Source organism: Rhipicephalus sanguineus, unplaced genomic scaffold (genome assembly GCF_013339695.2).
Source record: "Rhipicephalus sanguineus isolate Rsan-2018 unplaced genomic scaffold, BIME_Rsan_1.4 Seq320, whole genome shotgun sequence".
Lineage (NCBI taxonomy): Eukaryota > Metazoa > Arthropoda > Arachnida > Ixodida > Ixodidae > Rhipicephalus > Rhipicephalus sanguineus.
This window is the reverse complement of record NW_023615010.1, coordinates 130927-151986: the sequence shown is the minus strand read 5'-3', so window position 1 is coordinate 151986 and position 21060 is coordinate 130927. Positions and strand designations below refer to the sequence as shown.

At 49.6% G+C, this 21060-nt stretch overlaps 1 protein-coding gene across 1 annotated transcript in view; it reads right to left on the bottom strand.

The window, feature by feature from the left end:
* The window catches only part of LOC119377023 (transcription factor RFX3-like), a 258351-nt gene that overhangs the window by 116996 nt on the left and 120295 nt on the right, over positions 1 to 21060 (bottom strand). Inside the window, 1 exon segment of the mRNA XM_037646658.1 lies at positions 20948 to 21045. Within this exon segment, the coding sequence (XP_037502586.1) occupies positions 20948 to 21045 (98 nt within the window).

The window sequence follows — 21060 nt, the reverse complement described above, 5'->3', positions numbered from 1 at the left end:
GGAGGGCAAAGTGCGTGCCGAGTCGTCCTCCTAAGGTCCGTTGTTGTCACTGCGGTCTCGGACAGTTTCTGCCAGAGCCTCATCTGTCATCTCCTCAGTTGTGACCAGCGCAGTTGTCCGCATATAAAAAATCACAAATCTGCACATCGTCCGGGGCTCCTCCATTCGTGCGCAGCGAAATCCAAGCTTCGGCGAGATCGGGTGGGCATGAAGGCTCCTCCTCTTCGGCATCGATTTCCTCAGCCTGAACCACCTGAACCTCTGTTGAGATATGGGCCTTGCAGAGGCAGTTCGCAACAATATCAGCACTTGTTTCTCGCCAGGACGCTTCAAGCATTTCAATTGCTTGCACAATGTCTACCTTCGTATTTCGCTGCAGACGAATGTTCAGGAGCAGTTTTTGGATTAGTCGCCGACGGTACGAGCACTTGACACTATTATAATTCCTTTATCAAGGGGCTGAATGAGCGATGTGCAGTTGCGGGTAAAAAGTGCAGTTCAATGTTGGAGCCCCTCTACATGGTGTGCAGTGCAATTGTCTATGAACAGACAAATCTTGCGCCCTTGCCTCTTGACGACATTGCTGAAATCTGTCAGCCACTCCCTAAATATCTCGCGCGTCCAGGCTTTCGTGTTCGCCACATATTTTACTTCCTTTGAAGGTTCCTTTGACGCACCTAAGTTGGGCACTTTTGCCGATGACCAGCGGAACTCGCTTGTCGCTTCTGTCTGAATTTGTGCACAGTAGAACAGTCAAACGATGTTTGCTCTGTTTACCACTGTGGCAGACGTCCCCCTTTAAGCGTAAGGGTACGGTTCGAAGCAACTCATAGAAAAGCGCCGTTTTGTCAGCGTTGTACACATTCAACGCTTCGTGGCGCTCCAAAATACCTGGTAGTTTGTGTTGGATCCACGAGTCGGTGCCATCTCTATCCGCAGAGGAGGACTCGTCACTGATCACTTTGCTGACGATCCCGTATCTGCGTTTAAAACCTTCGAGCCACCCGTTACTGCCTTTCAAATCATCGCAGCCCAGGATGCAAGCATAATCCCTTGCCTTTTGCTGCAAAACAGCGCCGCTGATGGGTATGTTTCGTGCCCGCATGTCCATAAACCATGTGAACACAGCTTTGTCGACGTCGGCGTATGTTGACGACTTCAACTTCTTTTTGCCGTCGATGCCACGCTCCACGGCGCTGCGAATCGCATCTTCGTGTTTAAAATCTTCGACAAAGAACTAGCTGGGATGCCGAATTTGGCAGCTACATCCTTCTTTTTTTGGCCTCTAGTAATGGCGTCCACGATGGCCATTATGTCCTCTAGAGTCAGTACCTTGCGTTTCTTCGTCGAAGCACTCATCCTTGAATTGTCACAACAGGTACTGGGTGCGTGGTCGCATGTTGGTTCGCACAAGCGCGAGGCGTCGGAAACGAAGAGCGAGCGACACCGAAGAAACCCAACAAAGAAAGACACGGAGAATGCAGAAAAGCCACAGCACTGCTGCGACTCCCTCTTTTTCTTTTAAGTAGTGTCACCTAGTGTCAGGTTAGTGAAGTGAAGTGCAGAGACTTGCACTGTAACCAAAGAGTGGCATGCCAGCGCGTTGAAAAATAAAACTCGCTTTTTTTTCTCCCTCTCTTTCATAGGCAAAAAGGAGCAGGCTAGGCCAGCTGCAGCAAGCGGCGGGATCAGGTTTGAGGGTAGGGTTCGGAAAGGTCACGCCCGCGGTGGCAAGATCGCCAGTCGAGGGATGCAGGCCCGCCTCGCGCACTCTCACCTCGCAGTCGCCGTGCCTTGAGCACGCCAAACGCGATGCCACCGCTTCGCATTCCGTCGCAGCGGAGAAGGTGCTTCGGGTTGCTGGTCGCGCAAAAATGAGAGAATTTAGGCCAACACCTTTAAGTCGTCGGAGGAAAAATTCGTTATTTAGAGGAGGTCTCCCGCTGCCACTCTGTTATGTAGAGGTCTCAAGTACATGTGCTTCTATGGAGTAACGGCAGGGAATAGAAAAACTTTGTTATATCCAGGAATTCGTTATATGGAGGTTCGTTATTAGCAGGTTTAACTGTACAGTCGAGCATCGGAAGGGGTGTGAAAACCAGGCGGCGGATGTCCTTTCCAGCCTTCCAGTTACGTCTGCACAGGAAAATGTTCCGTTGGATGAGGCTGTGTTGAGCTACCTTGCCTCTTCGTGAAGACTGCATGTTAGAACAAGTCAAAACTACGTCGCTACAACTTGTGCACACAAGATGCTCTTGAGCAAACTCCAGCTTTTCTTCATGGTATACGAAGAATTGTCAATTGTTGACAACCCGCTCTTGCGTGGCAATTGAATCATCGTTCCTTTGTCTCTCACACCGCAGGTAATCGTTGCTGCCTATGAAGCTCACCCTGGTATAGTTCAAAGAAAACCTCGACTACGTGAACATTTCTGGTGGCCAGGCATGGACAGGCAAGTGGAACTCTCTGTCCAGAACTGCAGCATATGTGAAATGGATGACGAAAGTGTGAACACTGCTGCTACTCCCTTAGAGCCAGTACCCTGCCAGAGCATCCATGGCAGCAGCTTGCAACTGACAATGTCGGCCCCATGGAGAGAGCACCACATGACTGCACATAGGCCATTATGCTCATAGACTATGGCCAGAACTTCAAGTCTGCAGTAAAGTCATCGCACACCATCATAAACTTTTTGCTTTCTGTGTCCTCCCGCGATAGTTATCTGGATGCGACAGTCTGCAACAACGGGCCCCAGTTCTCATCTGTGGATTTCATCGAGTTCCTCAAGGGTGACACCATTCCATTGTGCATACTTCCGTCTACTACCCACAAGCGAACGAACTTGTCAAGCCGTTTTACCATACCTTCAAGAATGTCGTTCAGGTCGCCAAGCTAGAGATGTCCGCTTCGTCAAGTAGTAACCAACTATTTGGGCATACAGTCGAACCCGTTTATAACGAACTCGAAAGTGTCGCGAAAAGTGGTCGTTATATCAGTAGTTCGTTGTATATGGACTCGCCCTTAAAAACGTGCGCTTAGCAGCCAAGCGTTTTTTTTTTCTTTGTGCACTTTATAAAAGTGCTAACAACCCCTTCGGTGACAAGCTAAGCCTTTTCGCGTCGTGAAGCGACGCCCGCTACGTGCTCACGAGTAAATTAACCGCCTTTGCAATTAGCTGACACCGTTTCACCGAAGCGCGGTACCGCGACGTGGAGCCGATCATTCCTGGCTAGTTGCGTGCAGCGCGTCGCGTACTCGGTCGCGGAGTCACTGCCGGGCCGCTTGCTGTATGCCGTATGCGCGCGTTGTACGTTTCTTCGTGCTTGCTTCATTCCGGACTGTGCACGGGTGCGGCGACTAGACTCTTCGTTCAACGCGGCGAAGACAAGCATTTTGCAAGCAACGCGCACTCGACGTCTCCGCGATGCTCTCGCGGCCCTGCACGACGATGCGCGGCGCACTTGAGTTGTCACCTAGTCAAAGACGCAGTAACGCTCGCTGTCAGTGCATCGACGTTTCTCGCTGCCCGCGCCGCGCAACAGCAGCGAGCTACTTTCGTTTCTACAAAGCGACGCGCACTTTCGCACGACGCGGCGGCGGCGAACTTGCGAACAGCAGCATGGATGGCGCGCTCGTACCGCCGTCAATCCGCTGTGTACGGCGTAGGCCACACGCGCAGCCGAGCAGATATCTACAGATGACTGTGATAAGGTTGTCGGCTATAAGTCATAATGGCACGTTCATCGACGGCTGCCACCTCGCCTTCGCTCTTTTCTGATGCTTATCCGCGTAGGCATCGCCGCAATCGCGCGGAAGTCGTAATCACCTTTTGACCGGTCTCTGCCGTTACCGAAAGACGGACGACTTTTCGCGGCACATTGTGGCGTCGACGAGTTTAGGGACGCAGTGAACCTTTACGCGATGGAAAGTTATCGCGGTTATCACCTCTTGCGTTCCAAGGCATTGTTTGGTTCATCGCAGGCGGTCGTAGCTGCAGAGAACGGCGTCAGGAAAGGTTACCGTGCGAAATCTGACCGCGAGGCTTCATGGTGCCTACTATTTTTTTCCCTCACTGCCATTCTACCATTGAAGAAATGCCTGGTAGTGAGCGACCTCGCTCGCAGCGTCCGAAATCTGCGTGCGGTGCTCGCCGATCTGGGATATCTTAGTCGCGAGTAAACTGGAGCGGGGCACGCGCGAGCGCGCGCCCCTGTCACGCTTTAGAAGGCACGTTTAACTTTTCTTCGCTTCGTATGCGCCATATTTTTACCGCGACCGTGTCCGAAGTGTTCGCTGTAAAAGTAGGAGGCTTTGGAAAATGTTCGCTATATCTGGACGCAGCTTCAATGGTTAGCATAGGAAAATCGTAAGTGCACCCAAATATAGTCGTTATAACCGATAGATCGTTATATGTGGGATCGTTATAAGTGGGTTTGACTGTATACTGTTGCACGCCACATGCCACCATGGAAGTTTTTGCATTGAGCGGGCATCAAATGATGCTTCACGTGCACCGCCTTCTGCCATGCACAGCGTTGTGTTTGAGTTCGCTCGCACGCCATGTGCGTCAGAGCCAGGGACACGTCCGCACAAGTCAGCGTTGCAACACGCCCGTCCCAGTCCTCGACATCTGGCTAGGTGACATAGGTGACACCACAACACCTCCTTCCTTCAGGAACTTGTAGCATAATCTTACAAGTTCAGACGGGCTGGTGGGACTACATGGTGGGCACTACGTGTTCTTTAACACCATCATCTTTAGGGTCACTGCTGACGTCTGGTACTACGTTCAGTGCAGTGTCTGGTATGTCCACCGTCGAACTTGCAGGAGAAGCACATTGCATTGTGTCCGTAGGAGTTGCAGGGTCCGTCTGATTCTGCTGTGAGAACTTGTACAGGTGTCGGCGGTTACGCTGCAGGACTGCATCTTGATCATTCTCTACGACATACCAGTGAGGTCGTTGGCCCTCATTTTAACGCAGTAGCTCAAACACCTTGTAGTTGAACCCACACTCAATCTCCCGTCTCGAGTAGAGGCAGCGGCCTACCCTGATGATGCTGGTTAAAGTTGCGCTCACTTTTCGTCTTGTAAGACGCATCACTTGTGGCCACTGTGTCTGTAGCAGGCCCAGACAGTTGCAGCAACTGTTTCGTCTTCGGTAAGCGAGTCCCAAGTTGTCTGCCCATGAGGAGCTTAGTGGGACTGAAACCATTCACGCCTGGGGGATCTCTGTAGCGGAGTAAAGCCACATGTGGGTCGCTCACTTTGCCAAGCAGTTCCTTCACTGTGCAGACCATCCTTTCAGCCTCTCCTCGTTTGACTGAGGAAAATGGGAACTGCTGGTCATGAGGGTGGAATCATACGACTTGGCAAACTTCTTGAGGAAAACAGTGGCCCACTGTCTGGTTCACAACTTCCGGGATACTATGTCAAGCAAATATACTCCTGAGCACCTGGACAATCGCAAAAGCTGTTGATGAATGAAGGGTAATACATCAGGGAAGCGAGAGTAATAATCCACAACGAGCAAAAGCATTCTCCTTTGCTGTGGAAGAGATCCATACTCAGAACCTCCCATGGGCGACCTTGCAAGGGTGTGGAAATAAGTGGCTCCACTGGATTTATGCACATGCGTGCACACTGCTCGCATCGGGCTACCATGGACTCAATGTCTTCCGTAATCCCCAGCCACCATCCTGAATCTCTAGCTTTTGCTCTGCACCGTTTTATACCTTGATGACCGTCGTGCAGCAGGTTCAGGACTGCTGCTCTCAAGAAAGTAAAAACCATAAAAACCACGATGCAGGGACCTTTGAGCAGAAGACCGTCACAGACTGTGACCTCGTTAGCTACTGCAGCATACTTCGTCAAATGTAAGGGCAGCTTTTTGTGAGGTCAATCACGTTGAGCGAAACAAATAAGGGATGTGCACTCGCCAGCCGTGCTTTGGGGTCTCGATGTCTTCCGTAATCCTCAGCCACCATCCTGAATCTCTGGCTTTTGCTCTGCACCGTTTTATACCTTGATGACCGTCGTGCAGCAGGTTCAGGACTGCTGCTCTCAAGAAAGTAAAAACCATAAAAACCACGATGCAGGGACCTTTGAGCAGAAGACCGTCACAGACTGTGACCTCGTTCGCTACCGCAGTATACTTCGTCAAATGTAAGGGCAGCTTTTTGTGAGGTCAATCACATTGAGCGAAACAAATAAGGGATGTGCACTCGCCAGCTGTGCTTTGGGGTCTCGATGTTATCCGGATTTAATGGCAAAGTTGAGGATGCATTGTTAACAACTTCTGTTGTGAACAATTCCACCGTGTCAAGGGGAGAAGAAACTTTCGGTGGTATCCTCGAGAGAGCATCGGCAGTTCCTGGTGGTTTCTCTGGGACATACTGCATGGTGAACTGGTAGTGCATGAGCTTGACGTTGTGGGAGAGCACGCGCGCCCATTTCCTTTCCTTAAGGCAGGCGCGATCGCGAACTGATGGCGGGAGCCAAGGGGCCACTAGGCGAGGAGCACCGTCGCCCTTTCCGGGCAACCCTGTCTTTCTAGCCGCTCGTCGCGCCAATCCTTGCATCCCGGCTCGCGGGAAAGGAAACTCGCCCTGCGAGGGAAACAATCCTCACAGTGGGGAAGGAGACGGGAGGTGGGTAAAACAGCCGACCAGACGGGGGACGGCCTCTCTTGCTCTGGTGACCAGCTAGGTACCACCTCACCGCCCCAAGACCCGCGAGCCGACCATCGACCGAAGATGTAAGCGTAACCCTTTGTTTTCTACTAGAGCGGACTATCCCTCTACGCAACATTTACGCGGTATTGTTAGAGTAGCAATAAAGTGTTGTTTGTTGTTCTAGCCTGTTGCCTTATTCGCCCGAACCCGTCGTAGCTGCGATGACTCGCGTCACGGGAAGGGGACGTTAACACGTGCACAGTACAACTATTTGCGGCTGGGACCGGAGATGGGCTTCTGCACCAGCCGTGCATAGAGCGGGCCCCTTCATCTGGCGTCCAACGTTAACGAATTTCGCAACGCGGCTAGTTTTATGGACACGAGCGACTACTGACGCTCCGTCAACGTAGGACAACGGGCATGTCGGAATTCCAGGATTTGTTCATGTTGTCTGATCTCGCGTCGCAGAATGTTGATCCTATGGCTAACGTGGGGGCATTGTTTGGACTTTCTGACAGCGTAAATTTTGGTTGTTTCACGCAGGACAATTAAGGTGTTGCAGCGACCGCGTTAGGAGGGACTAGGCCTACGACGGAGAGCGCCACGCCGGGCGCCCCGTCACCTCGCGACGCAAACAGTGAGATGCCGCCACATGTTGCTTCGGCACAAGCCGCACATGTGGTCGCGTCTTCGGGCAATAGTGTGCCCTCGAGCGAGGTACTCTTGTAGAGTGCGCTGTCAGTTATGCAGAGCTAGCCAGCGCGTTGCAAAACACAGCGCAGGCCAATTCGCAAAGTGCAGGACCACGTGTCAAGGTAGACATGCCTACCTACAGTGGCTACGATTGCAGGAGTGCGAATGAGTACCTCGACCGACTGCTCTACTATCAGCAGGCAATGGGTTTCCCGACGCCGAACTTCTCGCACGTGTAGTCCCGGTGTCACTGACAGAGCAAGCGGCCCGATGTTCCGACTGACCGGACATCGCGCCCGCACGGTAGAGGAGTTCCGAGAGCTTCGGCGACAAATTCCTTTCGGCAAATTATGAGTGGCGTTTGAGGAGGGAGCTGGAGCTATGCACCCAGCACCGGACGAATCCTTGCTGGAGTACATACGGGCAATGGACAAACTTTATCGCCTCGCTAACCCTCTCGCCACCAACGCGGAGAAAGTCGAGCACGTTACACGGCAAGCGCAGCCGACTTTTGCGGCGCACTTCAGGGAATGCAAGTTCGCAGACCTAGAAGAGCTCGCCGCCGAGGCGAAGCGCATACAAGGGGACATCCTCGCGCCAGCGTATTGCCTGCCTCCACCCGCAGTGCAGTCACTCGAGCCTCGCTGCGCGTGGAACAGTGGCGCAGTCAGTTCAGAGACGTTCAGGGGTAACGCGTCAGTATCGTTCACTGATGAGCACGCACCGCACGGTTGGGAACTGTCAGACCGTGCTTTGGACCCCTACGCTTACGCATTTCGTACGGCCCATGCTGCGCCTGCATGTGACGTTCCGCGGCAGGAGCGTGGTCGAGGCGAGCCCAGACAAGCGGCGCAACGCGGAGCGAGGCCCGCTAGATCGCGGCGACGAGCGCCCGGGCCGGCGTGGTTTCCGTGGTCCTTGCTACCAGTGCGGTGCACCGGGGCATATCGCCCGCGAATGCAGCCGCATGCCGGTTCAGGAGTGAACACGCGGTTCGGGAAATGGACGACGCAGCCGGTGAACCACGTCAGGCACCGCGCGGCGATCAGTAGTCCTACCGAAGCGTTTGGATCACTAGCACCTACAGTCTGTCGCGCAGGTGATGCCGTAGACTCGCCCGCACCGTTAATCCAGTTAACGATAGCTCGAAAGAAGTTTGTAGCACTTTTGGATACTGGGGCAAGCGCTTCATTATTTGGGGACGAGGTGTTGCACCATCTCTGCGAGAACAATATCCACTTGAGACAAAGCAAACCACCTTCCGCCTTGCTTCGGGCACAGCACAATCGAGCGGTGCGGCTAGACTTGTGATCCGCTGGGAAAGACGCGTGAGGCGACAACGCTTTGTCCATCTTCCATCTTCCTGGGTTGTCAATGCCTCTAATCCTGGGTCGAGACTTTCTCGCCAAGTCAGGCATTGTCATTGACATTGCAAAAGGGGGTTACCGAGAGCGCGACGGAGACGCGCTAAAGCTTTTCTCGAAAACACCCGCATTGACAACGGCATGCCAATCGCACGGAGCAGTGCGAGTGAGAGAGGAGGAAACGCGCGGAGAAAGCGAGTAACCCCGCCAGAACAATGTGTCGCGGTACAGGGAAGGCCAGTGCACCCGCTTTTGGCAGAGGCACGCAGCGTGCCAGAAAGAAAAGGGTGCAGCTGTCGTCGCTGTTGTACGAGTACGACACGATTTTCACTGACCGCCCGGGCCGCACTACGCTGGTCAAGCACACAATTGACACGGGTGACGCACGACCTTGGAAATGCAATCCCCGATTGATTAGCTTGGCTAAGCGGAAAGCTCTTGACGCCGCCTCGGACGAACTCATCGACACAGGCGTGGTGGAAAGGTCAAACAGCCCATGGGGTTTCCTGGTTGTTCTAGTTCCGAAGAAGAATGATACTTATCGCCTTTGTGTAGACTACCGCAGGCTGAATGAGGTTACGAAGAACGCATACCCTCTTCCATCCATTTCATCGTTAGTTCAACCTAGGCGGGGCGAAGTACTTTACGATGCTCGATGCTAGTCGTGGATATTTTCAGGTGAAATGGACGAGCGGGAAGAGAGAAGTCAGCTTTCACATGCCACAGGGGACTTTTCCAATTCAGGAGAATGTCTTTTGGCTTGGTGGGGGCTCCCACTACTTATCAGAGGCTGATGGACCAAGTTTGGGAGATGCAAAGTGGCAGCACGCCCTCGCATATCTAGACGACATAGTGGTTTGCCCGAAAACATTCGAGGAGCACTTGCGCCACTTAAGAGACGTTCTAGAAAGGCTGAGGTCTGCGGGCATCACTCTGAACCCGAACAAAGCTCAGATAGCGGCAACCCGAACATTGTTGGATTCACGCTTGACGAGGGTCGCATTTTGCCGAAAAGGGTAAGCTTGAAGCGATAGTCAGCTATCCGTCGCCGAAAAATCGGCGAGCTGAGGCGCTTTTGGGGATGGTGAACTTCTATCGCCAATTCAGACTGAGCGGCAGTGCAGGCGCCTTTGACAAAGCTCGTGCGGAACGGCGAGCGTTGGGCTTGGGTCAAGCAGGAGGCCGCACTGCGTCGCCTCACTAAGTTGCTGGCTAACACGGTTGAACTGCAGCTACCCGATTTGAACAGGGAGTTTGTGATTCAAACAGACGCAAGCGACCTGGGGTTAGAGCAATTTTGCTTCAGGAGCATGGAGGTGCCCTCCGACTGATTGCGTTCGCGAGCCGTTCGTTGACGCCGGGGAGAGGAACTACTCGGTAACAGAGAAAGAGTGTCTCGCGATAGTTTTCGCTCTCCATAAGTTTGACTATTACATCGATGGAGTGGCATTTGTTATTGAGACGGACCACATGCGCTCACGTGGTTGAGGCACTTAAATGAACCAAGTGGCCGCCTGGCTCGTTGGGCATTGCTTCTGCAGCGTTACAACTTCACCGTACGCTACCGCAAGGGCAAGAACAATGCCGCGGCCGACGCACTATCGCGTGCTCTAGTCCGTCACGAGACTGACCCGGAACGGACTCTCAGCGAAGTAGCGCTAACGGAAACAGTAGAACAAACGTCAGTTAAGGCAAAGCGTGAACCACGTAGAGGCTGTCGTTAGTGTGGGGATTGTTTTCAGCAGAGGGAGCTGTTAGAAGCTCAGCAGAAAGATCCGTTTTGTCGAAAGGTGTTCGACGGGCTCCGGGAGCTGGGTGGCGAGGCCACCGCGCACACGGGGGCAGCTGGTATTGCTGTCGGTGCGGAGCGCTCGGCAACAGCTGGTAATGCTGTGAGCGCGCTGGATTCTTATCTGCTGGATTCTGATGGCGTCCAGCTGAGGTATATCCATCCGACGATGACAAGTCAGTCATTCGAGGTCGCGATACCGCGCAAGTTGAGAGAGCACTGCTTCGCTACTTTCATGACTCGTGCATTGCTGGGCATGCGAGCGGCCCTAAGACTTATGCTAAGTTGTGTCGCCTCGCTACCTGGCCAGGCATGAAGCGGGATGTGATTCGTTACGCCCGTTCATGCCACGTGTGCCAAAGCGTCAAGCCCCGAGGCGGACGACCGCCCGGCCTCATGCAGCCGATCAACAGCCAGACTCCTGGCAAATCGCGGCATGTGACGTAATGGGACCGTGCCCCACAACTCCTACAGAAACAAATTCTTGCTGGGGTCACGGATCCCTTCACTAAGTGGGTAGAACTTTTCCCCCTTAGAAAGCTGACGGATCGAGTGATTTGGATAAGTTGATAAAGATTTTCACCAGGTTTGGGTTCCCTGAGCAGTTGATAACAGACAACGCGTCTTATTTTACTGCGAAGGTGTTTGTTGACAGGTGCGCCGTGCTTGGCATTAAGCACAAGAAAACAACCACCTACCATGCTCAGTCGAACCCCACGGAACGAGTCAATCGCGTTCTCTGAAAGCACAAGGACTGGGATACCTACCTTCCAGAGATCGGTTTGCGTTGCGATCGACTGTGAACCGCTCGACTGGGTATGCGCCTTCTTTTCTAAACCTGGGGAGAGAACTGCCGAATCCGATGGAGACGGTACTTGCGGATCGCAGTGGAGTGCCAGTGGCGTCATCAGCACGAGCTGAATACGCAGCAGCTGCGTGAGATGCTAGCGGAAGCTTTACGTAAAGCACGCAGTAATCTTGGCACTGCTAGGGCACAACAGAAGGCGCAGTACGACCGCTCGCATGGAACGTAACTACGAAGTGGGCGATCTGGTGCTGCGACGCCATTATGTCCTTAGCGATGCTAGCAAACAGTTTGCAGCCTCGCTGGCCCGAAATGGTCCGGGCCGTACCGAGTGCGAGAGAAGGTTTCCTCGCTTGTTTATCGGCTTACGAACATGAAGGGCAAACCGAGCGGTGGACCGGTGCACGTATGTGACTTGAAACGCTACGTGTCACGGGAGGAGCATGGGGACAACAATCAGACCCCTTCCAAGCCGCAGGCGGCGGCTGAGAACGCTCGAAACTGAGTGAAGAGCCCCGAGCCGAGGTACTTCTTGCGAAACAGGCGGAGACAACTCTGCATGTTGGATAACCAAAAGGGAAATAGGTGCCGCCGGGATGGCTTGGAGAGGAGACCGCCTCCTCAAGGCGAGCCCACACCCACATTCCGTCGTTGTTGTCGCAGCCCCACCACTACCGGCAAGCATCGGCATGAACGCCTGACTGGAGGCCGACCGGTACATCACACCGCCACTTCCACGCTACCCCATCACATCACCGCCCGGCCTCCACACAAGAGGCCCGAAGACCAATGCCAACCTAACTGGGAGAGCCAGTTGCCTCAGGGCTGCAGCCACCGGGACGTGCCAGGGTTGTGTGGACACCCCGATGGCCTATGCTCCCTCATGGCCATGGAAAACCCCGAGCCCCGCCAGACCGGAGGAGCCCGAACAATGCTGGAGAGGCCGTCTGGAACGAAACACTTTGTTGAGTCGCTCCTCTTAATCGGCACCAACGACCAGAGAGACGGTGCCCAAGGAGGCGCAGTCCGGACTATGGGGCTGCAGGAGCAGGCCAGACCTACCGCAGCAGTGACGGCGGAGGCGACGACTGGGGAAGCCATGAGGCAAGTGGGCACAGCAGCGAAGACCGCAACGAGGCCGGTGGTGGCTACTTCGGAGGCAGCGGCGACGCCAGTGGGGGCACCGGCGACACCCACGGCAGAGGGCCAACCGCAGGAGGGCACGGACCTGGACCGATCCGTCCTTGCCTTCCTCGAGGATGAATAAAAACATTTTTTTATGTTCTCATGGTGCAGCCTCTGTCGTCCGAGGGCTTTCTTAAGGGGGGAAGTGGGTTTTTAAAAACCATCAAGATTCCCTTTACCAAATTTAATGAAACTGCTCAGTATTGTTTAGTTTTCTTTGCTGATTCCATATATGCAATTATTTTTCAAATATGTCCAATAGTTCCGAAGTAAATTAAAATTAGCATTGTTTCCAGGAACAATGGAGTAAGCACTACTCATCGAAGTCTTGATTTAGGCACATAGCCAGATACTAGGAAACATAAGCTTCACAGGGGTAGGAATACTTTTTTGATGTGCAAACTATTAAGAATTATACAGCATATCAAAGCTTTCTGTTCAAGATTTCTAATTATCATGAAAACTTTGTTGAAGAACTTACCGACGTTATTGCTTACGTTCAAAGCAAATTTAACGCGCATATCGCAATGGCTGGAGATTTTTTAACTACCCTGGCATCAATTGGCTATGTTCATCATCGAGTAACGCTGGTAAAGATCGGGAATGCCACGATTTCATTGACATGTTATCATTCTTTGAAATGACGCAATTGATCCATACGCCCACGCGTGGTGATGCGATCCTTGATTTGTTAATTACAACGCATCCCGATCAAGTTACAGCAACCGTCCTTGAACAGATCAGTGACCACAGAGTCATTCACTGTCTTATTAAAACAAAAATCAATAAACAACAGTCCCGTATTAGTACGGGACTGTTGAAATACACGACTTTTCCAAAGTCGATATAGATAAGGTAGAAAACGATATGAAAAAGTTCTATTCGGAGTTTTTGTTAACATATGCTGACCAATCTGTGCACGAAAACTGGGCGTTGTTTCGAAATTATGTCAAAAGGCTGCAGGAAATACACGTTCCAAAAAGGCTGATGTCAAGCGTTGCCTGAACAAGAAAAAGCGTTTGTGCACAAAAGCAAAACGCAGCAAAGCAGAAGATGATTGTACTGAATACTTTGATATGGCGAACACTTGTAAGCAGAAAATCAAAAATACTAAAGACAAATTTTTTGATACAGATATGCCCAACTTCCTAAAAGATAACCTAAAGAAATTTTGGAGAGTGATATCTGAGCCTTCGAAGGAATTACCTCAAATATGTTCACCGGATGGTTCTCCTTGAGTGCAACTGATTTGTCGCATGCTTTTAATTCATATTTTTGTAGCGTTTTTGTGAAAGAAAAATCCCTGAATGTTGACAGGATGAGCAATAATAGTACACCCGGTTATGACGCCTCTGTAATGTCTCGCATAGTTATAACCTCTAATGGAGTTGAAAAAGCTATTGAACGTTTGCCATCATACTCAAGTCCTGGCCCCGATGGTATCAGCACAAAATTGCTGAAACTTACAAAGGTTTACTCAGCACTTACACTTGCACTCATTTTTCAACAATCATTAGATACAACCCAAATTCCTGACGACTGGAAACTTGCTCACGTAGTGCCGATATTTAAAAAGGGTGATAAGAACCAAATGGAAAATTATCGTCCAATATCATTAACATCTATCACTTGCAAGCTGTTTGAACACATTTTGTCTTCTCAGATTATGAAATACATGGCTGAAAACAACATTCTATTTTCAAACCAACATGGCTTTCAACGGGGACGCTCTTGTGAGACACAGCTTTTTGAACCAACTACTGAAATTCACACCAACTTGCATGAACTAACACACACTGATGCAGTCTTCATTGACTTTGAAAGGCCTTGATATATAAAATGAGAAGTCTTCAAATAGACAACCAGGTCATTGATTGGGTTCAAGAGTATTTAAGCGACAGGCGTCAAGCGGTTTTGATTGAAAGCGTTCTGTCCGACTTTAAGCCTGTCATGTCCGGTGTGCCCCAGGGGTCAGTATTGGGGCCAACATTGTTCTTAATTTTCATTAACGATATTCATATCGGTGTAACTTCAAAAATTCGTCTATTTGCCGACGATTGCGTTATTTATCGTGCTGTTACTCACCATAATGATTGCGAAGAATTAGATAAAGACTTGAGGTTATTGAGTGAGTGGTGTCATGAATGGCACATGAATATTAACAATAGTAAAACAAAACTAGTGCGGTTTACTACTTGTAATAGTTTTGTGTCGCACACCTATACAATAAATAATGAGGTAATTGAACTGGTCGAGTCATTTAAATACAGTAGACTCTCAATAAACGAAAATCTCTTAAATGAAATTGCTGCTTAAATGGAACAACTGCCTCTAACATGATTGGTTTTGTGCTTGAATTCTGCACCCCTTTTCATCTCTCAGTAAACGAAACTCCTGTTAAATGAAACATATTTTCCTGAATGGCTGTCAGTTGGGCAGTTGCGCTCTGTGTGTTGTCGTTCTTTTAGTCCCTGCTCGTTTGTGCGATTCAACCCTCAAGATTTCCTGGTCCCTTGAGCTTTCGTTTAACAGGAGTCTACTGTACTTAGGTGTTCATTTAACTTCAAACTTGAACTGGAACACACACATTGACTGGTTATTAGGTAAAACAAATCGAACTCTTGGTTTCCTCCGTCGCACACTTCGCCAAGCTAATAAAGATACAAAACTCCTTGCCTACAACTCCGATCCAAACTTGAGTACTGTTCATTTATTTGGAGTCCTCATCAAACATTTCATTAGGAGGCTAGAATCATTACAAAACAAAGCTGCTAGGTTCATCGTCTCCGATTATTCTTCCTATTCAAGTGTATCTAAAATCAAAGACTGCCTTGAGCTTGCAACACTACAAAGTAGACGGAAGGTGTCTCGTTTAACATTCTTTCAGAAGTTGTATCACAACCCTATGCCTTATACCTCATTATTAACGACGCCAGATGCAACGTTTCCACGCTTGGACCACTCATTTAAAGTTCGTCAACCGTTCGCCCGTACTGCTCTACTTCGTTTTTCTTTTCTACATTTGGCAATCCAGGAGTGGAATCAACTGCCGAGAGCAATAGCTGAAGAAGTAAATGCTGATAAATTTTCAGAGGCACTAAAGAAATTCCTGTTGCCTAGCATAAACCACTAACATATCCACAACATTCTCAGAGATTCTGACACATTCTCGCTTTATTACGATGTATTCAAGTCCATCAAAGAAATCATCTCACGCTTCAGTATACATATATATGTCCAAATCGTTGTATTGTTTTCTGGAAATACTTGTCTCTTCTTTGCTCGCTTTTCCCATATATATATTTTTAGTGAATTGTACACACTTCCTTCTACAAGTGTTTTCTGTATATATTTTTTCTTCTTCTTTGCTTTTCCCACGTTTGTGGGTGAATCGTATATACTATTTCTGCCAGTATTATCTGTAACATTTTTTTTTTTGCACATTCTCACCTTCGTACGTTTCTTCATGCAAGATTGATTATACTAGTGTTATTAGCACCGCTGTATTCTTTTTTCGTGTATCCAATTTTTGTGTTCATTGTACCAAGTTATTCACCCCCCCCCCCTATGTAATGCCCAACGGGCCTTTAGGGTAAATAAAATGAAAAAATGAAAAAAGATGTGGCTAATTAGTTGTTTAATGCACGGACAATTAAAAAAACACTGAAACTGAAATACAAAAATCTGCTGCTACCCCTGTGGGCAATACTCATGTAGCTCAGTAGTGCAACAAGAATTACAATTCTAGGTGCTTTGGTTACTGAAAGACCACTCTCGAAAGGTTGCATAGAGTCAAAAACTGAGGTTTTGAGAAAATGCAGAAAAGCAAATTATGCCGATTTTGAACGTCAAGCAACACAAAATGTTAAAAATTTTTTTGTTAGATGATTAGTAGCCAGCAGGGATATACTGCTGCAGCCTACATCCTTCAACAGCCTCATAGCATCAAGAGCTCCATTTTCGTGCTTTTTTTTCATTTAGAATATAGCCTGTTCTTGTGGTATAAATTGATGCTGTGGCCAAAATATCAATCCAAGGTGTAAGAAACTTGGTCAGTACTTGCGGCAATTCCTGTATGTTACAAAAATGCTGTTTTAAAAAAACAGATTTTTTTCATGATTTTACATATTGAAAGACCAGTGTCCCCTCTTAAGGGGAGGAGGATGTGGGAGAGCACGCGCGCCCATTTGCTTTCCTTAAGGCTGGCGCGATCACGAACTGATGGCGGGAGCCAAGGGGCCACTAGGAGAGGAGCACCATCGCCCTTTCCGGGCAAACCCTTCTTTCCCGCCGCTCCTCGCGCCAATCCTCGCCTCCCGGCTCGCGGGAAAGGGAACTCGCCCTGCGAGGGAAACGACCCAAGAACCGCGAGCCGACCATCGACCGAAGGTGTAAGCGTTACCCTTTGTTTTCTACTAGAGCGGACTATCCCTCTACGCGACGTTTACGCGTTATTGCTAGAGTAGCAATAAAGTGTTGTTTGTTGTTCTAGCCTGTTGCCTCATTCGCCCGAACCCGTCGTAGCTGCGATGACTCGCGCTACGGGAAGGGGACGTTGACACGTGCACAGTAGGACTATTTGCGGCTGGGACCGGAGCTAGGCTTCTGCACCAGCCGTGCATAGAGCGAACCCCTTCAACGTGCAGCCTTTGCACATGAGGAGGGAGCATATCCAGTTCCATTTTGCTGAACAGAGTGACTAATCGTTGATTGTCCGCTTGAAAAGCAAAGTTTCTGCCACGTACGAACTCGTTAAAGCTACGCATGATTGCCCATGTCACCGCCAGAGTTTCCTTCTCTGTCTGACTGTACCTCTGTTCTGTGGTCATCATGGAGCGAGAAGCAAATGTCACTGGTTGACGTTCTCCTGAAGGTTGCATTGGAAGTAAGACAGCTCCTATTCCGAAAGAACTGGCATCCGCCAAAATTGTGGTGTAGGAGGGGTGATATTTAGCCATGCACCTATCCTATAAGCAGTTGTCTGATCTTGCCGAAGGCTGACTCTTGTTTGTGGTGCCATTGACCAGGCCGTTTTCTTGCTCAGAAGATCAGGCAGGAGTGCCGTGATCTAGGAGATGTTAGGAAGGAACCTAGCTAGGTGGTTCACCATCCCGAGGAGTCGGCGAAGTTCTGCGATGCGCTTCAAGAGACTTGATAACCTCCAGTTTGCCTGGATCGGGTCTGATACCATTGGCTGAGATGGCCACACCTAAGAAAGGCACTTCGGACACACCAAAGCAGCACTTATCTTGGTTTAAAGTTATTCCGGCTTTAAAGACGAGAGAGGACTTGCTTCAAGCAGGCGCCATGCTCGTTCTTGTTGCGACCAAAGACAAGGATGTCATCTATCATATTTGCAGCAACTTCTTAACCCTCGAGGATCCTTGCCATCTGTTTCTGAAAATATTCCGGTGCTGATGTGATACCAAATGGCAGGTGACAAAAACAGTATTGACCAAAAAGCGTTATGAAAGTTGTCAACTCTTGAGAATCTGGAGTGAGCTTGACCTGGTGAAAGCCAGCTGTAGCGTCTTGCTTAGAAAAAACTTTTGCGTCGCCTATCGGGCCAAGAACTTCCTCGACGGTCGGTAATATGTGGCGTTCTCGGAGCATAACCTCATTCACACGAGTCAGGTCAATGCTAGTCAGTAACCACCGAGGATTTGAAACTACTACGGGTCCCGTGCACCAAGAGATTGGTTTAGCTATTCGACGAATGACTCCTTCTGCTTCCATTCTGTCAAATTCCTGTCGAACCACACCTTACAATGGGATGGGGATACGTCTAGGTGCACTAGGTGAGAATGGTACAGCGTCAGCTTTGAGTCTGATTTGGTACAGTAAAAGCTCGTTAATTCGCCACCCGTTAATTCGGAAATTCGGATAATTCGGACGGCGCTATTGGTCCTGGCCAAAGTGCATGTTAATCTACGTGACCAAAACTTCGTTAATTCGTCAGAATTCAGCTCCGCACCGCTTAATTCGGACAAATGCTGATGGCTGCCTTTACACAAAAGTGTGGTAAAGCAGCGCTGGCACCCCTGGAGTGAAACTGAAACCTGAGTGGCATCGCCATCGTCATCAACTGGTGGGGGCGACTGCAGCGTCACCGAACGTCGGCGTCTCTTTCTTCGCTCCACTGCGCCTCAGACGCCTTTTCCCTTGCGCTGTCGTGTTGGCAAGAAGGGAAAATGGGAAACACAAGAGAAAAACACTCCTCCGCAAGTCATCAGCAACTGTTTTCGGCACAGCGGTTTTGTGAGGCCCGAGCATGCGGCAGTAGCTGACGATGGCATCGACGAGGTGTCAGCCGAGTCCACTGACGATGACTGCCCGACCTTCGATGCTGTCCTTCCCACAGATGTGACCCTTCAGGACTACATCGCGACTGATGATTGCGTCGCCACGACTGGTCTCCTGACCGATCAAGAAATTATTAATGATGTCACGGGCACCCAGGAAGACCACAATTCTGACGAAGGGTCATGCGAGGAGATGTAGCCGTGACCTCATCGCACCTCACAGGAAGTCTCGAAGGCGCTTTTGACATAAGAGGATGTTTGCCTGAGCACTTCAACAGCTTGTGTGCTGTTGGCCATTTAGAAGAGCCAAGAAAAATTGTAATGTCAGCCGGAACCTGCGCGAAAATGCAGACGACCATTACAAAATACTTCACCAAATAAAGGTATGCTTCTCCAACTTGATTTAAATATTGTTTTTCCTGTTCATTCGTTAATTCAGCATTCGGTTAATTCGGACGTTTTTTCCGGTCCCGTGAAATCCCAATTAACGAGCTTTCACTGTACTCATCTTTCAGCATGCCGAGATACCTGCCGGTGGCAGGTTATCTTTTTGTCCACTTAAATTTCTTCATATTATTGTCGGAATTACTAGAAATAACGTCCCCTATATTTTCCTTGGCTTGATTGTCTGTTAGTTCTCATTGACTGATCTCAAAGGGTTACTTCATGGGGTTCCTGCAACACTTTTTAAAGATACTCAGAATTCACTACAGATCAGTAGTCGAGGCTCTTGTGAACCGGATTGCATTTTGCGCAAGAAACACGAATAAGAAGGGAAGGACCATGAGACGAGCGCAGTCCCAACGCTCAACGCCCAACGCTATACTAGCCCAACGCTCAGTTCTTCTAAGCTGTTGTGAACATGTGAGACAAATATAGCACTGCATGGTGCACGGAACTTGCTCTTTCATTTCACGAACATCCAAAAATATATCGCTCTTTTCTCCACAAATTGAAATGGATATGGCCAATGGCCGATTTCATGATCACAAAAGCAATTTTGGTAAAGATTATATTGACAGTTTCGAGTTCAATAAACAACAGATATAAATTTATCTCACTTCGGAAACACCGGAGTAAGCCCTCCTAGTGCTTCCCATCTCAATCAATGGTCGTTAGCTTATTTTGTTTCTTCCCATGCTCATGTGAGGCGGCACGTGGCTTAGTAAAGCCCGTGTAATTTTGAACTCTGCAGATCTGAGTGGGTCGCTTGCCTCGCACTGAACACACTACTACCACAGTACTTATCGACTCATATCGTCAGTTCCAAATCCACCGGCACGCTGGCCAGTGCAAGCTTTCCTTTTACACGCCTCACAACTCTAGCTGCCTTGGCAGATATCGCTTGGTGCTTAGCAAAGTGAAACTACTTCAAAATGCGATACCTGGGTTGCGCTACTACCAGTCAGTCCACCTGACACAGTACAACACTGGTGAGCACTTGTAAACTTAGCCATACTTTAGAACAACCATAGTGCGGCAGCGCCAGAAGTGCTTGTGTGCTGCATAGTTACTGTGGGCATGATGGGGTGCTGCTGCGGTCGTCTCACGATTACTCGCGACCATACCGGTACTGTAGTCTTTTTCTTTCTTCTTTTTTTCGAAATTGGTTTAAGGCAGTTTATCGGGATGGTCGCGATTGTACAATCGGGAACACGAGTCAGATATCGAGAGTCTCCTGGGCAAATTGGGAGATTTGGCAGGTATGGGTGTTAATGAGCGAAAAATCACGATGGACGCAAAGAATCAAACTCTGGGGTTTGAGCTAGAATTGAACCCTCTGCGCAGCTGTCAGGTGTTCTACAGCTCTCCAACTTAGCCAGTACTTGAAACTACTTTGGGAAAAATTCTATACAGGCATCATAGGGTGAGGTGTCTCATTAACCGATGTAATATTGCATCCTGCCAGATGTCAAACCATGTAAATTGTGCAATGAATGGGTGGTTTAAGGCCTCCCAACCATCACAAAGTGCTCAGCAATAACCAATAATCATCATCAGCCACTTGCTTGAACTGTCTGTGGGATTCAAAGAAAACGAGTCCTTCCAGCAATTCTCTCTTAGGGTTACAAACAAAATGGCTTTTATGAATTACTCTTTGTCATTCCGCATCTCTGACCAGAAAAGGGCACAGCACCTTGATCTTGACCATGTCCTCGGGACAGCCCTGCATGGCCGAGGTCAGCCAGCCCTCGAGGCTCTTGGCAAAATTTCGGATGGCCTGAGTCAAGGAGCCTGCATTCAAAGGGG